This window comes from Alosa alosa, chromosome 13, assembly GCF_017589495.1.
Source record: "Alosa alosa isolate M-15738 ecotype Scorff River chromosome 13, AALO_Geno_1.1, whole genome shotgun sequence".
Classification (NCBI taxonomy): Eukaryota; Metazoa; Chordata; class Actinopteri; order Clupeiformes; family Clupeidae; genus Alosa; species Alosa alosa.
In genome coordinates, this window is record NC_063201.1 from 29,768,284 (window position 1) to 29,783,948 (window position 15,665).

The following is a 15,665-nucleotide window of genomic DNA, read 5'->3' on the forward strand; positions in this document are numbered from 1 at the left end:
CAAACATTTACAGAATGTTGTTAAATGAAGAGGTCACACAATGTACAGTGGCAAGTATATGCCCCTGTCCCAACTTTTTTGAGATGTATTGCCGATAATTAATTAAAAATGAACATTCTCTCATTCAAAACTCAATAAATATTGCATTACAAAAAAATAACATTCTCTCTGTCAATGTTATCTCTCTCTCTCTCTCTCTCTCTCTCTCTCTCTCTCTCTCTCTCTGTCTATCACAATTATATGCTGTCTTTGAACTCAATAACATATAGGGTTAACATGATTTGTAGGGTTGTACAATCCTTCACTTTTTTGTGAAGCACATTGAATTACCACTATATATATATATATATATATATATATATATATATATATATATATATATATGTTAGCCTAATCTATCTATATTTGAACTGTGTCGTTGTTCAGACAGTCAACAATAGTATTGGTTATCCACAGACTGTTGTGCAATAGCCTACTCTCGTTGTTTTTCAAGAATAGCATTATGCTCTGAAACCATATTATTCTACAATTTCCATATTTTTAACGCTATAATATAGGCCTACTCTCAGACTGTGTATAGTAAATGAAAACAATAGCCTACATTCTGTTTAACGGGGCAATCTACGTCTGAAGTGGCCTAGACTAGGCCTTTAAAACAGCTTCTAATGAAATCTATCACTGGAATTAGCGATAATTAATTTATTGTTTCAATTTGTCTGGGAAAACAGTCGGAAAGAAGAGAATCTGAACCGATTTCGCAAGTTCTCCACTAGGAAGCAAAGACACATTCAGTTCTGCCCTGTAGCATGACACGTAGGGCATTTTGGCCTAGTTTGGTTGTATGCTATTTGTATAGTGTGCTGTCATTCATCTCAACCAGAGGCGGATCGTTAGTGGTTTAACCCAATGGAAATATTGTCAACAGTCTAGAAACCCAACCTTCGTCCGCCACTGAATGGATGGATGTAACGTCTGTCTTTGTGTACGTCTCCCATTGGTCACATTTCAAGGCAATGGGCGGGTTAGAGTTTGTTGTTGTTTCACCGAGAGAAGTGGATCAGTCGACATTTTAAAATAGACTTCTTCACGGGAAATCTGAGGATAATTTGCCTTGTATCTACAATTAGCTCCACGTTTTAGTGTGGTCTTGTTGTGCTTCAGAAAGGACTGGTTTGTGTCCCGTTTACAGGGTCTGATATTCAGCTGCCAGTGTTTTTAAGGTGAGGTTTATCGTTATTGGCATAGCTTCTTCTACTAGCCCTCTAGATAGATAAATGTATGTAGGGTAGCACAGCACAGCACAGCACTAGTTCACTTAGCCTCCCAGCTAGCAAGTAGGGTATTAAGGTATGTGTATCACTGGGTTAGCTAACGTTAATCGCTTGTTTCCGACGACGTAGTGGGGTAGGTCAGTCTTGCCTATCAGTTGTCGACTAAACTAGAGAGGGTATAACGTTACTATCGTTGTCATGTGAATGATTTTAACGTTACAGATAGCGTAATGGTCTTAGCGCTGAGGTAACGTTAGCCTACTGATGGAAATTAATGATAAACGTCGAGCCTAACAAAACCGCGTCAGGGTCTGTTTTACTGGGGAGGCAACGATAGCAAACAGATGTTTATGATGAGTGGTTTTCCACTTTGGTCATTTACTATGATGTTCTAGTCTGCACTGCTGAAATCATATTGCATTGTGTCTGAGGTAGTAGGCCCTACCAAACACTACAGTAGGCCTACTCAGCATTGGCTTTCTCATTTCTCTCTATTTATTTATTTTTTGTTAAGGGTGGACTTACCTTTGTTAACATTACATAACTGATATAGCACATTGCATAAGTTATGTTATGGTATTCTGTCTGAAGTTATGTCAATGAAGGCCAAACGGTGTAATTCACTGACATCCAGTTATTGAGGAAAATAACATGTATTTGGTGCTAGTGATTCTCTGTATTCAGTCTGTTTATTGTGAACTTGTCTGAAGATTTCTGGAACATGCTCTTGGTCGTCAGGTTAAATGACAAATCATACTACGCATGACCATATTGTAGTTGCACACTTATAAATGATGTCAGTGACTTGTGGAAGATGTGAGATGATTCCCCCGTCTCTCCCCTTTAGATGACCAGTCAGTATCAGCGAACTGTCCCTCCGGAAGTGAGGAAAGCAGAGGGGGAGCGGGTCCGAGCTAAACACCCCGATAAAATACCTGTAAGGTCACTTCCAGTTATGCAGTGTAATGTGATGAGGCTGTGATTTGTCATTTCCATTGTTTATTGTGCAAGCCACAGATCTTACAGAGCAAACTTCTTTCTTTTCATTCTGATCAGATTATTGTGGAGAGGGCTGCTAGGTCACGAGCTCCAGAACTGGACAAAAAGAAGTACCTAGTTCCCTCAGATCTTACAGGTAAGTCAGACATGTTTTGTACTCCACTGTTCAGCCCTTCTCAATGACTTCTAAATGACTTCCCATCATATCAGTCTAGTTGTTCATAAAGATATTATTGTATAAAGATGTATTGTGACCTACTGTGCATATCACATGGTGCAGATGGGGAAATCCAGCCCTTTAGACTTCTCAATAATTATTTCATTTTCTTATAAAAGAAATATTTAACTATTAAATGATTAAATATTCCTTTTATAAGAAAATGAAACTGGATGATGTTTATGTCTGACCATTTGCAATTACTTCCCTTTTTACACGCGTGACCCTTAATTCCATTGCAAACATCTTTTTAGTTTGTCATAACACTTAAAACTTCCTCTTATTGAATGTCTTATTAAATGTCTTGCAGTGGGTCAGCTGTGTTTCCTGATTAGACAGCGAGTGTCTATGAGGCCCGAGGAGGCTCTTTTCTTTTTTGTCAAGAACTCCCTACCCCCATCCAGCATGCCCCTCTCTGCAGTCTATGAGGTAAGAACATCGCCCTAATCAAACCAATTACTCTACTACCAACCGCATGGAATGGGTTAAATTAAATTCACATGGAATGTTTCACATATTTGCTTGATGTGTTGCATGTAAAGCAAATACTAATTCCTCCTTCTCTATGGCTGCAGGAGCATCATGATGAGGACCTTTTCTTGTACATGACATACAGCAATGAAAGTGTATATGGTGCCTGAATCTGGTTATGAATGATGGAGAAAGGTTGCAAATGGATGGTAAAGAAAGAGAAGAGGGAGACAGACTAAAATTCCTAATGTGTTACCACTATAATCCCATATAAGATATGTATGATGAGCAAAGGGCTTAGGGATAGCTAAAGGGTGAGGGGCTGGGTGGGCATTTGTTTGAGTCAGTATTTTGGAGTTATACATAATATTCATGATCCATGTCAGAAATATAATTTGAAATTTTGAATTTTGAGGGTGGCGGAGCAATGAAAATTTGAACGATCAAGGACGGAAAGTGAGAGTGTGGAGAAGTATTAAGTTTGGAGAGAGAGGCCAGTTCATCTTTCTCTCTTGTGGGTGAATCACCTGTATTTAATGCAAATAGTATTTTTTGTAAAGTAATATCAAGAACTTTTTTGTGCAAAATAAAATCTTTGAAACAGTGATGGCTGAAACCATGAATTGATTGTTTTGCATCAGTGTGATGTGTAAAGACAATGTGAATTTGTGTGTGTCTGTGCTGAAACTAGTTTGAATAGGGTCGCAAGCTTTGCATGTGGTGTGGCCCGATACCGATACTCGCATCGGGGATCAGGCCGATACTGGGCCCATTTAGTCGTACTCGTAAAAACTCACCTCTACCAATACCACTTAATTAAGTATAAGTATATATACTTTTTTGATCCTGTGAGGGAAATTTGGTCTCTGCATTTAACCCAATCGGTGAATTAGTGAAACACACTCAGCACACAGTGAACACAGTGAGGTGAAGCACACACTAATCCCGGCGCAGTGAGCTGCCTGCAACAACAGCGGTGCTCGGGGAGCAGTGAGGGGTTAGGTGCCTTGCTCAAGGGCACTTCAGCTGCGGCCCACTGGTCAGGGCTCGAACCGGCAACCCTCCGGTTACAAGTCCAGAGTGCTAACCAGTGGGCCACGGCTGCCCCCAACAATAACACTGTTTTCCCATCATATTAGCTACTGGGGAAGATCACACACAAATGAACATCTAGGGTAAAAAATAAAACTATACATCTATACTATACAAAAAATAAAATTATACATCATATAATTACACTGTTTCCCCATCATATTAGCTACTGGGGAAGATCACACACAAATGACCATCTAGGGTAAAAAATAAAACTTTAAACATCTCTACATCTGGTATGATTACCAATCACTTAAAGTTTACAAAACCGGTTAAAGTTTGTTTCTGTGCCTTAGATCAAAGTGGAGTGTCAGGCAGAATAGATTTGTGCTCTTGAAAAGCTCATTTATCTGAAAGTAATTGTGAAAGATATTGCCAACTTTTTTCTTATTCTATATCAAAAATATAAAATAATTTCCCAAAGAAATGGCCATAGGACACTTGATTTAGTATATTTCATTTGAAATGTTTCATGTATATATTCTCAGCTTAAAATGTGTAACTCTGTTACCGATATGGTAAAGTCACAGAATTCTTTCTATATCTTTGGCTGAGATGTTCTGTACAGTCCCAAATGTCATGTGTATGGTCACGCTAAAAGCCTCTGGGGGCCAAGTTTCGTGAAATTCTGTCCATGGGGGGCCATGAAATAAACGAATTTGTATGTGTATGTACATTTAGTGACTGTACATCAGCTTGTAGATGGTGGTGTTGAGTGAAGGGTTGCCAGTTATGATGACACTCACACAGTACTCACTCACTCACTCACACACACACAGCCACCCCCACACACACACCCCCATACCCCCCACACGCATACCATTACATACACCCCCCCACACACACACACACACTCACACACAGGTATAGCACCCCCACACAACCCATTACACCCCCCCATACACACACACACCATATGGAGACGGTGCCAGTGTGGAGGCTTGTTTTTAGACATAATTGTTTGCTTATTTTTGGTTTGAAATAACCTGATTATATATTTTATTTGATACTCATTACAATTTATATGTATTTTAGGCTTATTGTAACAAGAGCAGAGAAGAAAATTCATTGCTTGTTATTTTGTGGTAGAAATATCGGTATATCGGTAGGCTACTTGGTATCGGCAAGTAAATGTAAGTACCGGTACTCATACTCGGTTTGAAAAAAATGTGTATAAAAAATGTGTATAGGGCAATTCCATGGAAAATTATGTTTTTTGTAACATCCATAACGCCAATAAAATGTGATGGTATGGTATGATGTGAATGATTACATTAAATTTGAGCATTTGCAATTTTTGGCTGAAGAATGTACATGAGAAAAAATGCACAAAAAATGAATGTTATCATTCACATCATACAAATGCCAAGGCATTTCACTGGCGTTATGGATGTGACAAAAAGTAAATTTTCCGTGGAATTGCCCCATACATTACTGAGGACCTAATATGGACTGTCAACATCCAATGCCCTTTTCATCTGTGGAGAGCATTCTGACAGGTAGCATCATCACCTGGTATGGACATTGCACAGCTCAGGATTGCAGTGCCCTGCAGAGGGCAGTACGTTCTGCTGAACATGCCATCCGAGTGCCTCTCACTGCCCTGCAGGGCATCTACATCAGAAAGAGTGTGAATAAGGGTCCAAACTATTCTCAAAGACATTTCATTCCCTGACAATGCACTGTTCAGATCATTGAGGTCAGGTGGACACCTCTAGCCACATCACTTAAACAGAAAGATTAAGGAGTTTCTATCCTCAGACTATCCAGATCCTACTCTATGGCCCCTATTTTAGCGATCTAAAATGCATGGTCACTAGCGAATAGCTTAATTAAATTTAGTGGGTTATCCAATCCACATTGGGAGTGGTTTTGTTATCAAACGTCGGGCGGATGGTGCAACAAGGCGTTCCTATAATTCTTAATTAGTCATGGGTGTTTTTTAGGCGTAACATCATTTAAACCAATGAGAAGGACATCTGAAGAGTTCAGATGCAAAACCCTCCAAATCCGTCTGACCACTTTTCTTTTAGATGAGCATTTAAAATCTGGCTCCTATAGGTTTTTGCCTATAAATCGATATTTCATACCAGGAAGATAGTGGTATTTAGTGGGTTTTGAAGTAAAATTATTTGATTAATGTATACTATGTGTGGAGAGCATCCACTCTCCATCTTTATCTCATTTTTGACGTAGGTGGCATTTAGAGGCTTTTGCATCTGAACCCTTCATCTGTCATTTCCTTTAACAGCAAGCAGCGCAGCTTCAAACAGCGCATCAGTATTTTGATAGTCAGCGAGCGGCGCATTTGATGGAATCTGCTTGCATGCAAGACCGTATAGAATAGAGACATGTCGATGTGCGATGAACAGGAGGAAATTAGTTTTGTTTATTTGTTAATCTTTATTAATATCTTTCTTTTTTGACAAGATCATAGCAACTTTTTACAAAAGCAACTTTTTTAGCAACACCCTATTTTGGGTGGCCTGCGAAGACCCAGTGGTTTTCTTGTCTGGCCCACATGGTAATGAAGTTGAATAGCCCTGGTCTAAGCTAAGAGAAAGATAAAGAGAAACATGTGCCTGTTTGTGGATGAGAAGAGAATACTCTGTGGTATAGGTCTTAGTGATAAAACCATTAAGGTTAAGACAAGTTTATGTGTTTTGTGATTTTTTTCTTTTCATGATAAAGCCATGCAATACTGGAAATTATTAATGTAATATTGGTAATACCCTCAGTTATTTCCAACTAAAGATTTCTGGATGCATGGATATTTTTAATGGTGAAAGTACCCGTCAGACTTTGCAAACTTATGACAGGGTGCTACAGAGGGAAGTAGGCTACATCTGAAGATTTTGAGGAAGTTTGATTAGTTTGCTAGGCATCTGCATGGAGTGTCTTGCGTTGATTTTAATGCTGAGGATAATAGTTTATTCTTGGGATTGAAAACAGTGGCTTTCTCAAATCTAGCTATTATAGTTACACTCACCTGACAGCTTTGGACAGCTTTTCGTTATTTGGTTTCAAGCTATTGACACTAATTATAGCAGCACGCTTGGCTGGACACTGGTCCTCGACACTAACTGGTAAACAGAAACAGAAAGAGAGGGAGAACAAACAGCCAAATCATGGAGATGGAGGTGCTGACCAGCGCTGACCGTAAACCTGATGATAAAGACGTGGAGGAAAGTGCAGAGATCCCAGAGACGGATGGTAGGCCTACAGTGTGTTATTATATTTACAGTAATCTATGAGATGTTCTCACAGTTACATACACGTTTGAAAGACTAGACCTATGTCTGCACTCTGCACCACTATAACAACATATCCATGGGATTACTAACTCATTTTCTGTCAATTTGTCTGCACTGTTCTGCAGTTATAGAGGCAGCAGAGGGAGGGGATGAGGATGAAACCAATGTTTACTCCAAACTTCAGAATCCAGCTGAGGATGTCTATGAGACGGCAACCCTGGCAAAACAGCCTCAGAAACACATAACAAGTATGCACATTCAATTCCACACTGTACGAATTTGACAAATATCTTTTTTTTTTTGTCATGGTCACTGTTCTACTGGCATGAGGAGAAATGTACAGTCCGACTACAATGCTGAACTAAACACAAAACACTACTTGCACAGCTGCATGAGTAGGCCATAAAATTACATTTGTACAGAAATGGATTTCAGTCGGCTTCCATCAACACTCTCTTGCTTCATTCTTGTAGATTTGTAATTCAGTATTTGATCTGTAAGAGATTTGTAATCATTCACCCTCTTAAAGATGGCTTTCTTTGACTTTTGTGTTTTGAAAAGTAATTATGGGGCATTAGTTTGCTAGGCATCTGCATGGAGTGTCTTGCGTTGATTTTAATGCTGAAGATATGTTTATTCTTGGGATTGAAAACAGTGCTTCAGTGGCTTTCATGCAACAACTACGGGGTACATGCAACAACTATGTAGTGGATCTAAACACCTTGCAGAAAAACAAATAGTGAATGAACAATTATGGGTAGACACAGTCCACAACAGAGAAATGAAAGGTACAGAAAGAGGAATAGAGAGACACAGCAAGAGTAAAATAGACAGAAGGTGGTCAATCTGTTTGACTCAACCAAGCTGCGCTGATGGTGTCAGTGTTACATAACTGTATATGGATGTGTATATTATTTGGAATTAAGTGCTGATTTTAAAATCTTAATTTACAAGGAAGATTTTTTTATACTGTACTTCTGAAAACACTGGCTTAGGTTTTAATGCACCAACTCATTGCTGGTTACGTTATCTCATTGCTGGTTCCACTTCTGGAAACCAGAAGTGAATGAGGGGTCCCCAGACCCATTATTAACCTCAAATGAGATTTGAGAAGCCTCTGATGTTAACTAGGCTATAATGTGTCAGACTCAGCAATTAAGTGAATGGTTCCCAAATCCTACACTAAATTGTAAAGGGCATCATTTAGTACTTGCAATGTATCATTCTAACTATTACATATTTGCAAAATATGAATTTCGGTGCCGGTGGAGAAAAAAAAAAACTGTGGGCTAGATGGTGTTTTCTGTGCAGCTGATCTCTCATTCAGTGGGTTGTCCCATTAGTAGGCCTATCTAATTTCAAAATTAGTTTGGACTTTGCACAAGTTTATCCCTTATGTTATGTAATAAGCATTTCTTTTTAACCAATTTAGTCTATTCAACAAAAGCAAATCGGTCTCTGTCCCTGAAAATTATAGCATGTGAGACAATCCCGACCTAGAAGATTTTAGAGGACTGTCCGGAAAACTGCAAGGCCACCTGAGGCTCTGGAGGCCTTGTTTACAGGAGCGATAGAATAACAAAATGCCCGGGCTGAACCAACACATCGTGGGGTTGTCCTTGTTTGACGTTATGGTTTTCCTGGTCCGTGGTGTGCCAGATTTGGTGCGCTCCAGAATAGAAAACAGACAAGGAAAGTATTGTGATACGCATATCAATTATAAATGGGACGGAAAGAACCGCATTACTATAGAGATAGGAGCTGTAATGCGTGCCCTCTGCAGCTGCAGAATTAAACTGTCGAGGACTGCACCCCCACACTTACCCAAAATAGCTCTCCGGTACCACCGGAAGACCAAGCAAGACGGTGCTCAAGTCAAACCCGAATCTCGTAGGCTGAAGAAATCATTTCGACGATGTATATAAAATTCTGCAATTTTGGGAACTATGCAGAGGGAAAAAAAGTCGAGTAAATTTGGGGAACCGCCGAGGACAGATTTAAGTGGTAGGGTTCATCATTTAACCACATCCTATACACGCACAGGCGTTCATGAAGAAATTACTTGATCACATGCCACTCTTAACTTTCTTTCTTTTCAGACTTCTCAAGATTTCGCCTGTTCCGGGCCGTGACTGCGATTCTCTCTGTCATCTGTCTGATACTATTGGTTGTGATTATTGCGCTCGCAATGAAGTGTAAGTTACAGATCATTCCTGCGATGCATAACGTAGGCTGGCTGGCTGGCTAGGGCTATACAAGTTTTAACATAAGACCATGTAAACACAGGTGAACTAACGCACGTACATCAACACACACGCGAACCACAGTTGAGGAAATGACCCATAACCCGTGGTTATGTTGAATAATTAGCCAACTATTCTTGGTAGGCTACTTGTTTTTTTTACAGACTGATGTGATGTTAGACGTGTTGTTGATGTGTTGCTCAGAACGAGGCAATTTGCGGTTGAATTTTTTAAAATCTGCCTGTCTGTTTGTCTGTCTGTCTGTCCATCTGTCTATGATTCCAGTGCAGATGCAATCGATGTGTCCAGACAGATTGAACGAGGGGGAGAATATAGATGTGTCTTCTGTCTGCACTTTAGAGCGATGCCTGTCCATTTACCCGCAAAGACAAGTTCACAGTGAGTTATGAACATGGCATGCATTTATTTACTTTGGTAATTTGGATGTATATTTGGGGTGGATGCACAGCATCACGGATCCAGAGAATAGTGCTATATGTTTCATTTTTCATAACACCTGGAAAACTGCATTGTTAGTCAGATGTTAAAAATGTACCACAAACCGCAGTATGCCAAACAAACTATGGGGAGGCATTGTGTAACATGGCAGCCTCTGTGCCTCCTGTTTCAGCCTCAACATGCCACAAGTGTGGGAAAGATTGGGTTGAGTTTGAAGGCTTCTGCTTCCTGCTCTCCCGGGAGCGTCTCACCTGGTCTGAGAGCAGAAGCGAGTGCCGGCGCAGAGGTGGTTATCTGGCTGTTCCTGATCAAGACAGAGTCCAGGTTTGCTATTGCTCAGCAGTCCACTGACAGTATAATTCTGAAAGTCGTCCATTACTCTTTTACCAAATACCAATACTTTCCATTTCAGAACTTTCTGTCTCAGGTGAGCAAGAGTCTCCACTGGATTGGCCTGAGCCGCTCCCGCTCTGGGGCATGGCTCTGGGTGGACAACTCTACACTGGGCAAGAGGTGAGCATCATTGATAGAGGAACTTCATATGATTGTGTAACAGTGCAAGTGCTTTGTGAAAATATTGTGAGTAGAGGCTAGTATGGTCAGGATTATGGACTGCTGAGCAGAAAACATCACTTAGTTTTGGTGTTATGGTCATGTGCTGTCCATCTGTGCAGCTGGCTATTCTTCTTCTGACATGATGGAGATGTACTAGCAGAGGTCATTTCTCTTGAAGGGTGTTGATTCTAGAGGGATTTATGAAATGTGTTCCTCTCTCTGACAGTAACTGGTCAGAGCAGCCTGGAGAAGCAGACTGCGTGTATCTGAATGGAGAAGCTGTTCCTGCCCAGAGCTGGACAACTGCAAAATGCTCAGCTGTTACATACTACATCTGTCAGAAAGATCGCTGAAGTCCTTCTGCTGACTACACTTCCCATCAGCCTCATTCACCAGTTCTTATCTTTCTGTCATAACCACTGATCTTAACTTACACTGTATCATACCTATATATTCCGACAAATCATAATGATAATGGGAAGTTTCAGTGATCGTAGATTTACTGGAAGATTGTGTAATTCATAAAAATACTGTACTTTAAAATGCCTTTATTTGAAGAAGCCGCTTCAGTGTATTGTTTGTTTGCACTTTGAAAGCCTTTTTGCACTTAAAAACCTGTGAAATTTTTCCAAATTGTATAACAATTGTGAATTGTTTTCAGTGATATAGAAAGATGGGTAAATGTATATTTCATTTTTATTTAGCATTTTATTTGCTTAAACCAGAGTAAGGTTTATAACAGTTTTATTATATCAGCTACATTTCCTGTGAACCTCGTTAGTCCTTCATAACACTTTATATCTTTTTTATCACATACAGAGTTCAGTCTTTGCAGTACATTATGGGACCAGTATGGCCACTTCTGAGATTACGAAGTCGTTGGACAGTTTGTAGTTTGTTTAATATATTAAATAAAGAACTCAAGCCCTATGTGCCATGGATGGTCACTTCTGAAAAATGCCCTAAAATCAACTTTCCCTTTGATATCCACATAACACTGAATGAAATAATTGCTTCATTTGTCTTCATTTGTCTTTCATATGTCACAGAATACTATCATTGTTCTTCTTGATCGGCTGTCAAACAAACTGAATGTCCTGACCATCAGAATAGATGTCCTCCTTCTCTGTGTCGAAACCCAAAGTGCTTTCTCGTATCTTCTGCCATCCCCTGAGGGACTTCCTGTTTGGGTTTGCCCCGCCTCGCTGTATGGGTTTGGAAAGGGCCTCTCCAGACACTAGATCTGAGGAGGTGTCAATCTTTTCTGGATTGTCTTTATCCCTGACCTGGTCGCCATCCTTCGAAAAGACATTGATGTATCGGCGGATTTTTTGGACGAAAGGATCATTGCGATCCTCCACCCTGAAAAAAAACATATAAAAAACCTTTACACTATTTTACTCTTTCATCAAGAGCACATGAAGGGAGTCCAAATACTTCTGTAAAAGTCTGCAAGTCTATTTTGTTGAGAAATGTATTATTGTATTACCATTACGCCACCTTTCCACAATGACCCTAAAGTGTGGGACAATGCCTTGGAACAACGGTGAAAGCAAGTGCATACCTAATGTACCAGCGCTCCCCCAGGCCATAGAGGAGCCCGCACACTCCCAGCCGAGGCCACAGCCAGCGGGGCAGCCTCCTCTCCAGCATCAGGGTGGTGGCCACCACCTGGGTAGGACATACACACACACATTAGGTAACACCTGGAGTTCTTGGATCAAAGGGGTTATGTTTCTCTTCCTGTGACTTTCCTGTGAATATTAAGTATTCAGCACTCATCAAACGTGTGAAACCAAACTCAGTGAACTGGGCATCAATACCTTCCTCTGTAACTGGAATCTGGACTTCCTAACCAACAGACCGCAGATAACCTTACCTCCTTAACCCTCACCCTGAACATCAGCGTACCACAGGGCTGTGTTGATCCCTCTCCTTTACTCTCTCCTTTAATCATCTGTTGAGATTCAACTTCAGTATGTAAAATTGCTGTTGAACAATTACTGAACATTGACCAAACCCAACCCCTATCCCCTAACCTTAAATTGTAGTTAATAGAGTCAACAGATAGTTTGTTGATAATCTGAGCATCCGTTGGTAGTGTAAAGGGGACTATCCAAGTAAAGTGTGACCAGAATTTGCTGATGTATGTGTTTATGCATAGTGTATTCAGCAGATGCTAGAGGCCAGCGCTCTGGCACTGACCCCCACTGCCTCACCTGCGTCCTCCAGAGCTCGTCCCTCTCCTGGGCCACGCGCCAGTGTGTGTCGCTCATCATGGCGATGAGCAGGTTGAGCAGCAGGATGTAGGAGACCACAGAGAACCAGCAGTGCAGCACGTGCACGATGGCCGGCGTGTGGATCTCATGGTCCACCGGCAGGTCGATGAGGCCCACGCTCAGCTCAAACTGAGAGAAGAGGGTGATGGGGAAGGAGGTGTACGCGGGCAAGGAGAACGGCTCCTGGGTCATGTACACCATCCACAGGGCTGAGGGTGGGGGCAACAGAGGAATGTTGCGTTACTGCTTTAGTAACTCAGGAAAGTTCCTTGCCAATTTGGAAAGTCATGCATAGACAAGCAGATATGGAGTGTTTGAAGAGTGTGTAATGTTGGTTAATGTATAGTTAATATTAATATATGGAATATTCAACATGACTCACCTGTGGAAAATCCCATGAGTACAATAAAACTCAGCCACATGAACTTGGTCAAGTCCCCGAATATGATCTAGAAAGAACAGAAAACCACAGGTAGTGCTGAGATGTTTTTAGTTCTCGAACATACTGTGCCTTCCACCCCACCACTATCACAACACAAACACTAACATACCCACCACTATCACAACACAAACACTAACATACCCCACCACCATCACAACACAAACACTAACATACCCCACCACTATCACAACACAAACCATTCCCTGGGCCATATGACCACAAGAGGGTCGGGTAAAGGTCACAGGTACACAGGATCATTTTTGTGTGTGCCTGGCTGCCTGTGTCTCATGCATGTCTACCTTCTGTATCATGATGACGTAGGGCCCCAGCATCTGAAAGCCTCGGGCGAAGTACATGACGTTGGACCAGCCCAGCACCAGACAGATGGCCATGAGCACGGACTCACCCGGCGTCTCCGTGGCCCTCAGCACACACAGGATCACCACCAGGCTGGCGTAGCCAATCCTGACGCAGGGAACACACGCACACACACACACACACAAAAAAACAGTGATCTATTCAGGATATCCCTATTTTGGGAAAGCAATCGTTCAAATAAAGATTTCATCATAATTGCACAGCTCCCAGATAGTGAAATAAAACATACAGTAACACTGATTAAAGTCAAGGTGTCTTTCATATTCATATTAGTGGAAACTTACAGAATGACATGAAAGGGGCCACCAAGTGCAGTCTGTCCGAAGTAGCGCTTAGCTCCAACTCTTAGTATATCTGGAATCTATAAGTATTCACAAATGTGCCAATGTTATAATTTACTCAGTTCCAGTTTACTCAGTCATGTCACTTGAAGGTCTGTGTGAAATGCTGTTCTGTGCTTGTTCATAGATAACATTAGCATATCCCCACTCCATTCCTGAGAGAGAACTGAGAGAGTCACCCATGCCTACCTCAAGAAGGAGAATGGCCAGTGCTCCCAGAACACTGATGATCTCTCCAGCTAAACGCAGGCGGTCTTTGTAGGTTACATAACTCTCCTAATATGACAAAAGATGATTAGATGGATGAAAATGAAAAAAAAAACAGTAATTTCGATTAAATATTATATTTATTACCTCAATGTATTATAATGTTACCTTAAGGGTCTTTGGTATTTTAATAGTTTTGTCATTTTCTGGGAGGGTGTAGTTCTCAGGAATGTCCTTTAGAGGGCGATGCACACAACAAAGTGTGAATATTCCTATGTAGAGCAGATAGAACAGCAGCAGCAACCTTGAAAAAGAATGACAACAAAAACTGAACAACCTTGGAACTCATACATTATTTAAATGATACTGAGTGAGATGAAAAAAGAAGTGAAACTAAGCCATGCTACCATTTCCAAACTACAAAATGAAACAGGAATCTTTTTGAGAGCTGTGGCAGCATTTCAGTCACCAAGTTTGAAGCCCAAACATACAGGAGAACACCATTGATTGAAGATGAATTTAGAGGTTCTGTGGTGATATCCAGGTCATCCTGGTTACCTGAAGTAATGTTTCCCATAGAGGTTCCATTTGAGACTGACCAGCTGCCGGACAGGAGTCACCTCTAAAATCCTTCTGGCCTGAGAGAGACAGAGCATGACAGTTTCAGCTATGCAGAGCTACACCTCATGCTGATCTACAGTCCCTCAGGGCTGGCCGGTGATAGGTGCTCACTCTCACCTCTCTCTTCTGGCTGCCCACGATCAGCTCCAGGACTGACAGCTCGTCCGACCAGGAGTCGATCTCCGTCAGGTCATACAAGTTAGACGTCAGTGGTCCCAGGTTCCACTGCACTATCCGTCTGCGATTCACAAGATGCTGAAATGCCTGACCAGTCGAAAAAAGAATCACAATAAGGAGACATTAGGCCATATTAAAAATCTTTTTGTCAGAAACTATGGTTTATACATGCTAAAAACTGATATAAACATGATGGACATATAAACATTCGTGTCCTCCCTACAATATCTCTAAAAATTAAACTTCTATCAGGCCAATCAAATCGTGTATCGAGTCGTTAGGCGGGCTTAACATAATGATTGATGGCAGAGTTGCAACGGTTTGGCTTGAATTCCCTGCTACTTGAAAACAAATAAGATGGATGTTGCTGTTGGCGAACAGTGTGACACGAGTTAAGCTTTTATTAAGTTGGCAAAAGTTTGAACTAGCCAACTAGCTCCGCTGGTAGGAAACGCATGGGACTCATAACTGTCCTATTGCGTGCAGAGGGAATTTGAAAGACAACCGATTATCCTGCCCCTCGGACTGATCACTGCGAAAGGTGAGTGCCCAGACCCAACATTTTAATGTGGGTCTGGCTCGTCAGGCTAATAGTGTTGTGCTCTGGGTTGCACACCAAGTAAAATGTAAGACCATCTTTTACTAAATGATGTTTCCAA

At 41.1% G+C, this 15,665-nt stretch overlaps 3 protein-coding genes across 4 annotated transcripts in view; 2 read left to right on the plus strand and 1 right to left on the minus strand.

The window, feature by feature from the left end:
• The first annotated feature begins 1,023 nt into the window (after window positions 1-1,023).
• zgc:92606 (uncharacterized protein LOC100000242 homolog) lies at window positions 1,024-3,565 on the plus strand. The gene is made up of 5 exons (XM_048260824.1): window positions 1,024-1,220; window positions 2,119-2,208; window positions 2,328-2,406; window positions 2,798-2,916; window positions 3,063-3,565. The coding sequence occupies exons 2-5, from the start codon at window positions 2,119-2,121 to the stop codon at window positions 3,126-3,128; spliced, it is 354 nt and encodes a 117-aa protein (XP_048116781.1). The 5' UTR covers window positions 1,024-1,220; the 3' UTR covers window positions 3,129-3,565.
• Window positions 3,566-6,678: 3,113 nt separating this feature from the next.
• si:dkey-26c10.5 (uncharacterized protein LOC563797 homolog) lies at window positions 6,679-11,491 on the plus strand. 2 transcript variants are annotated; one of them, XM_048261878.1, is made up of 7 exons: window positions 6,679-7,263; window positions 7,430-7,552; window positions 9,404-9,499; window positions 9,833-9,946; window positions 10,179-10,330; window positions 10,419-10,519; window positions 10,788-11,491. In XM_048261878.1, exons 1-7 carry the CDS (start codon window positions 7,179-7,181, stop codon window positions 10,912-10,914), a joined length of 798 nt encoding a protein of 265 aa, XP_048117835.1. In that variant the 5' UTR covers window positions 6,679-7,178; the 3' UTR covers window positions 10,915-11,491. The 2 variants fall into 2 exon arrangements, with proteins under 2 accessions (XP_048117835.1, XP_048117836.1); XM_048261879.1 differs by lacking the exons at window positions 6,679-7,263; window positions 7,430-7,552 and adding an exon at window positions 8,935-9,308.
• A 49-nt stretch (window positions 11,492-11,540) lies between these two features.
• The window catches only part of trpv6 (transient receptor potential cation channel, subfamily V, member 6), a 6,893-nt gene continuing 2,768 nt past the window's right edge, over window positions 11,541-15,665 (minus strand). Inside the window, exons 8-17 of the mRNA XM_048261877.1 lie at window positions 14,947-15,093; window positions 14,767-14,846; window positions 14,377-14,512; window positions 14,191-14,277; window positions 13,945-14,021; window positions 13,582-13,747; window positions 13,223-13,289; window positions 12,781-13,049; window positions 12,126-12,232; window positions 11,541-11,923 (exon numbers count right to left, since the gene is read on the minus strand). Coding sequence (XP_048117834.1) covers window positions 11,641-11,923; window positions 12,126-12,232; window positions 12,781-13,049; window positions 13,223-13,289; window positions 13,582-13,747; window positions 13,945-14,021; window positions 14,191-14,277; window positions 14,377-14,512; window positions 14,767-14,846; window positions 14,947-15,093 — 1,419 coding nt within the window. The 3' untranslated portion in view covers window positions 11,541-11,640. The remainder of the gene's footprint in view (window positions 11,924-12,125; window positions 12,233-12,780; window positions 13,050-13,222; window positions 13,290-13,581; window positions 13,748-13,944; window positions 14,022-14,190; window positions 14,278-14,376; window positions 14,513-14,766; window positions 14,847-14,946; window positions 15,094-15,665) is intronic.

Bases quoted from the DNA above. Each gene is read 5' to 3' on its own strand.
- si:dkey-26c10.5 (XM_048261878.1), top strand. From the start codon at position 7,179: ATGGAGATGGAGGTGCTGACCAGCGCTGACCGTAAACCTGATGATAAA. The intron at 10,331-10,418 runs GTTTGCTATTGC...TTTCCATTTCAG, and splicing joins CTGATCAAGACAGAGTCCAG to AACTTTCTGTCTCAGGTGAG. The intron at 10,520-10,787 runs GTGAGCATCATT...TCTCTCTGACAG, and splicing joins AACTCTACACTGGGCAAGAG to TAACTGGTCAGAGCAGCCTG.
- zgc:92606 (XM_048260824.1), top strand. From the start codon at position 2,119: ATGACCAGTCAGTATCAGCGAACTGTCCCTCCGGAAGTGAGGAAAGCA. The intron at 2,209-2,327 runs GTAAGGTCACTT...CATTCTGATCAG, and splicing joins AACACCCCGATAAAATACCT to ATTATTGTGGAGAGGGCTGC. The intron at 2,917-3,062 runs GTAAGAACATCG...CTATGGCTGCAG, and splicing joins CCCTCTCTGCAGTCTATGAG to GAGCATCATGATGAGGACCT.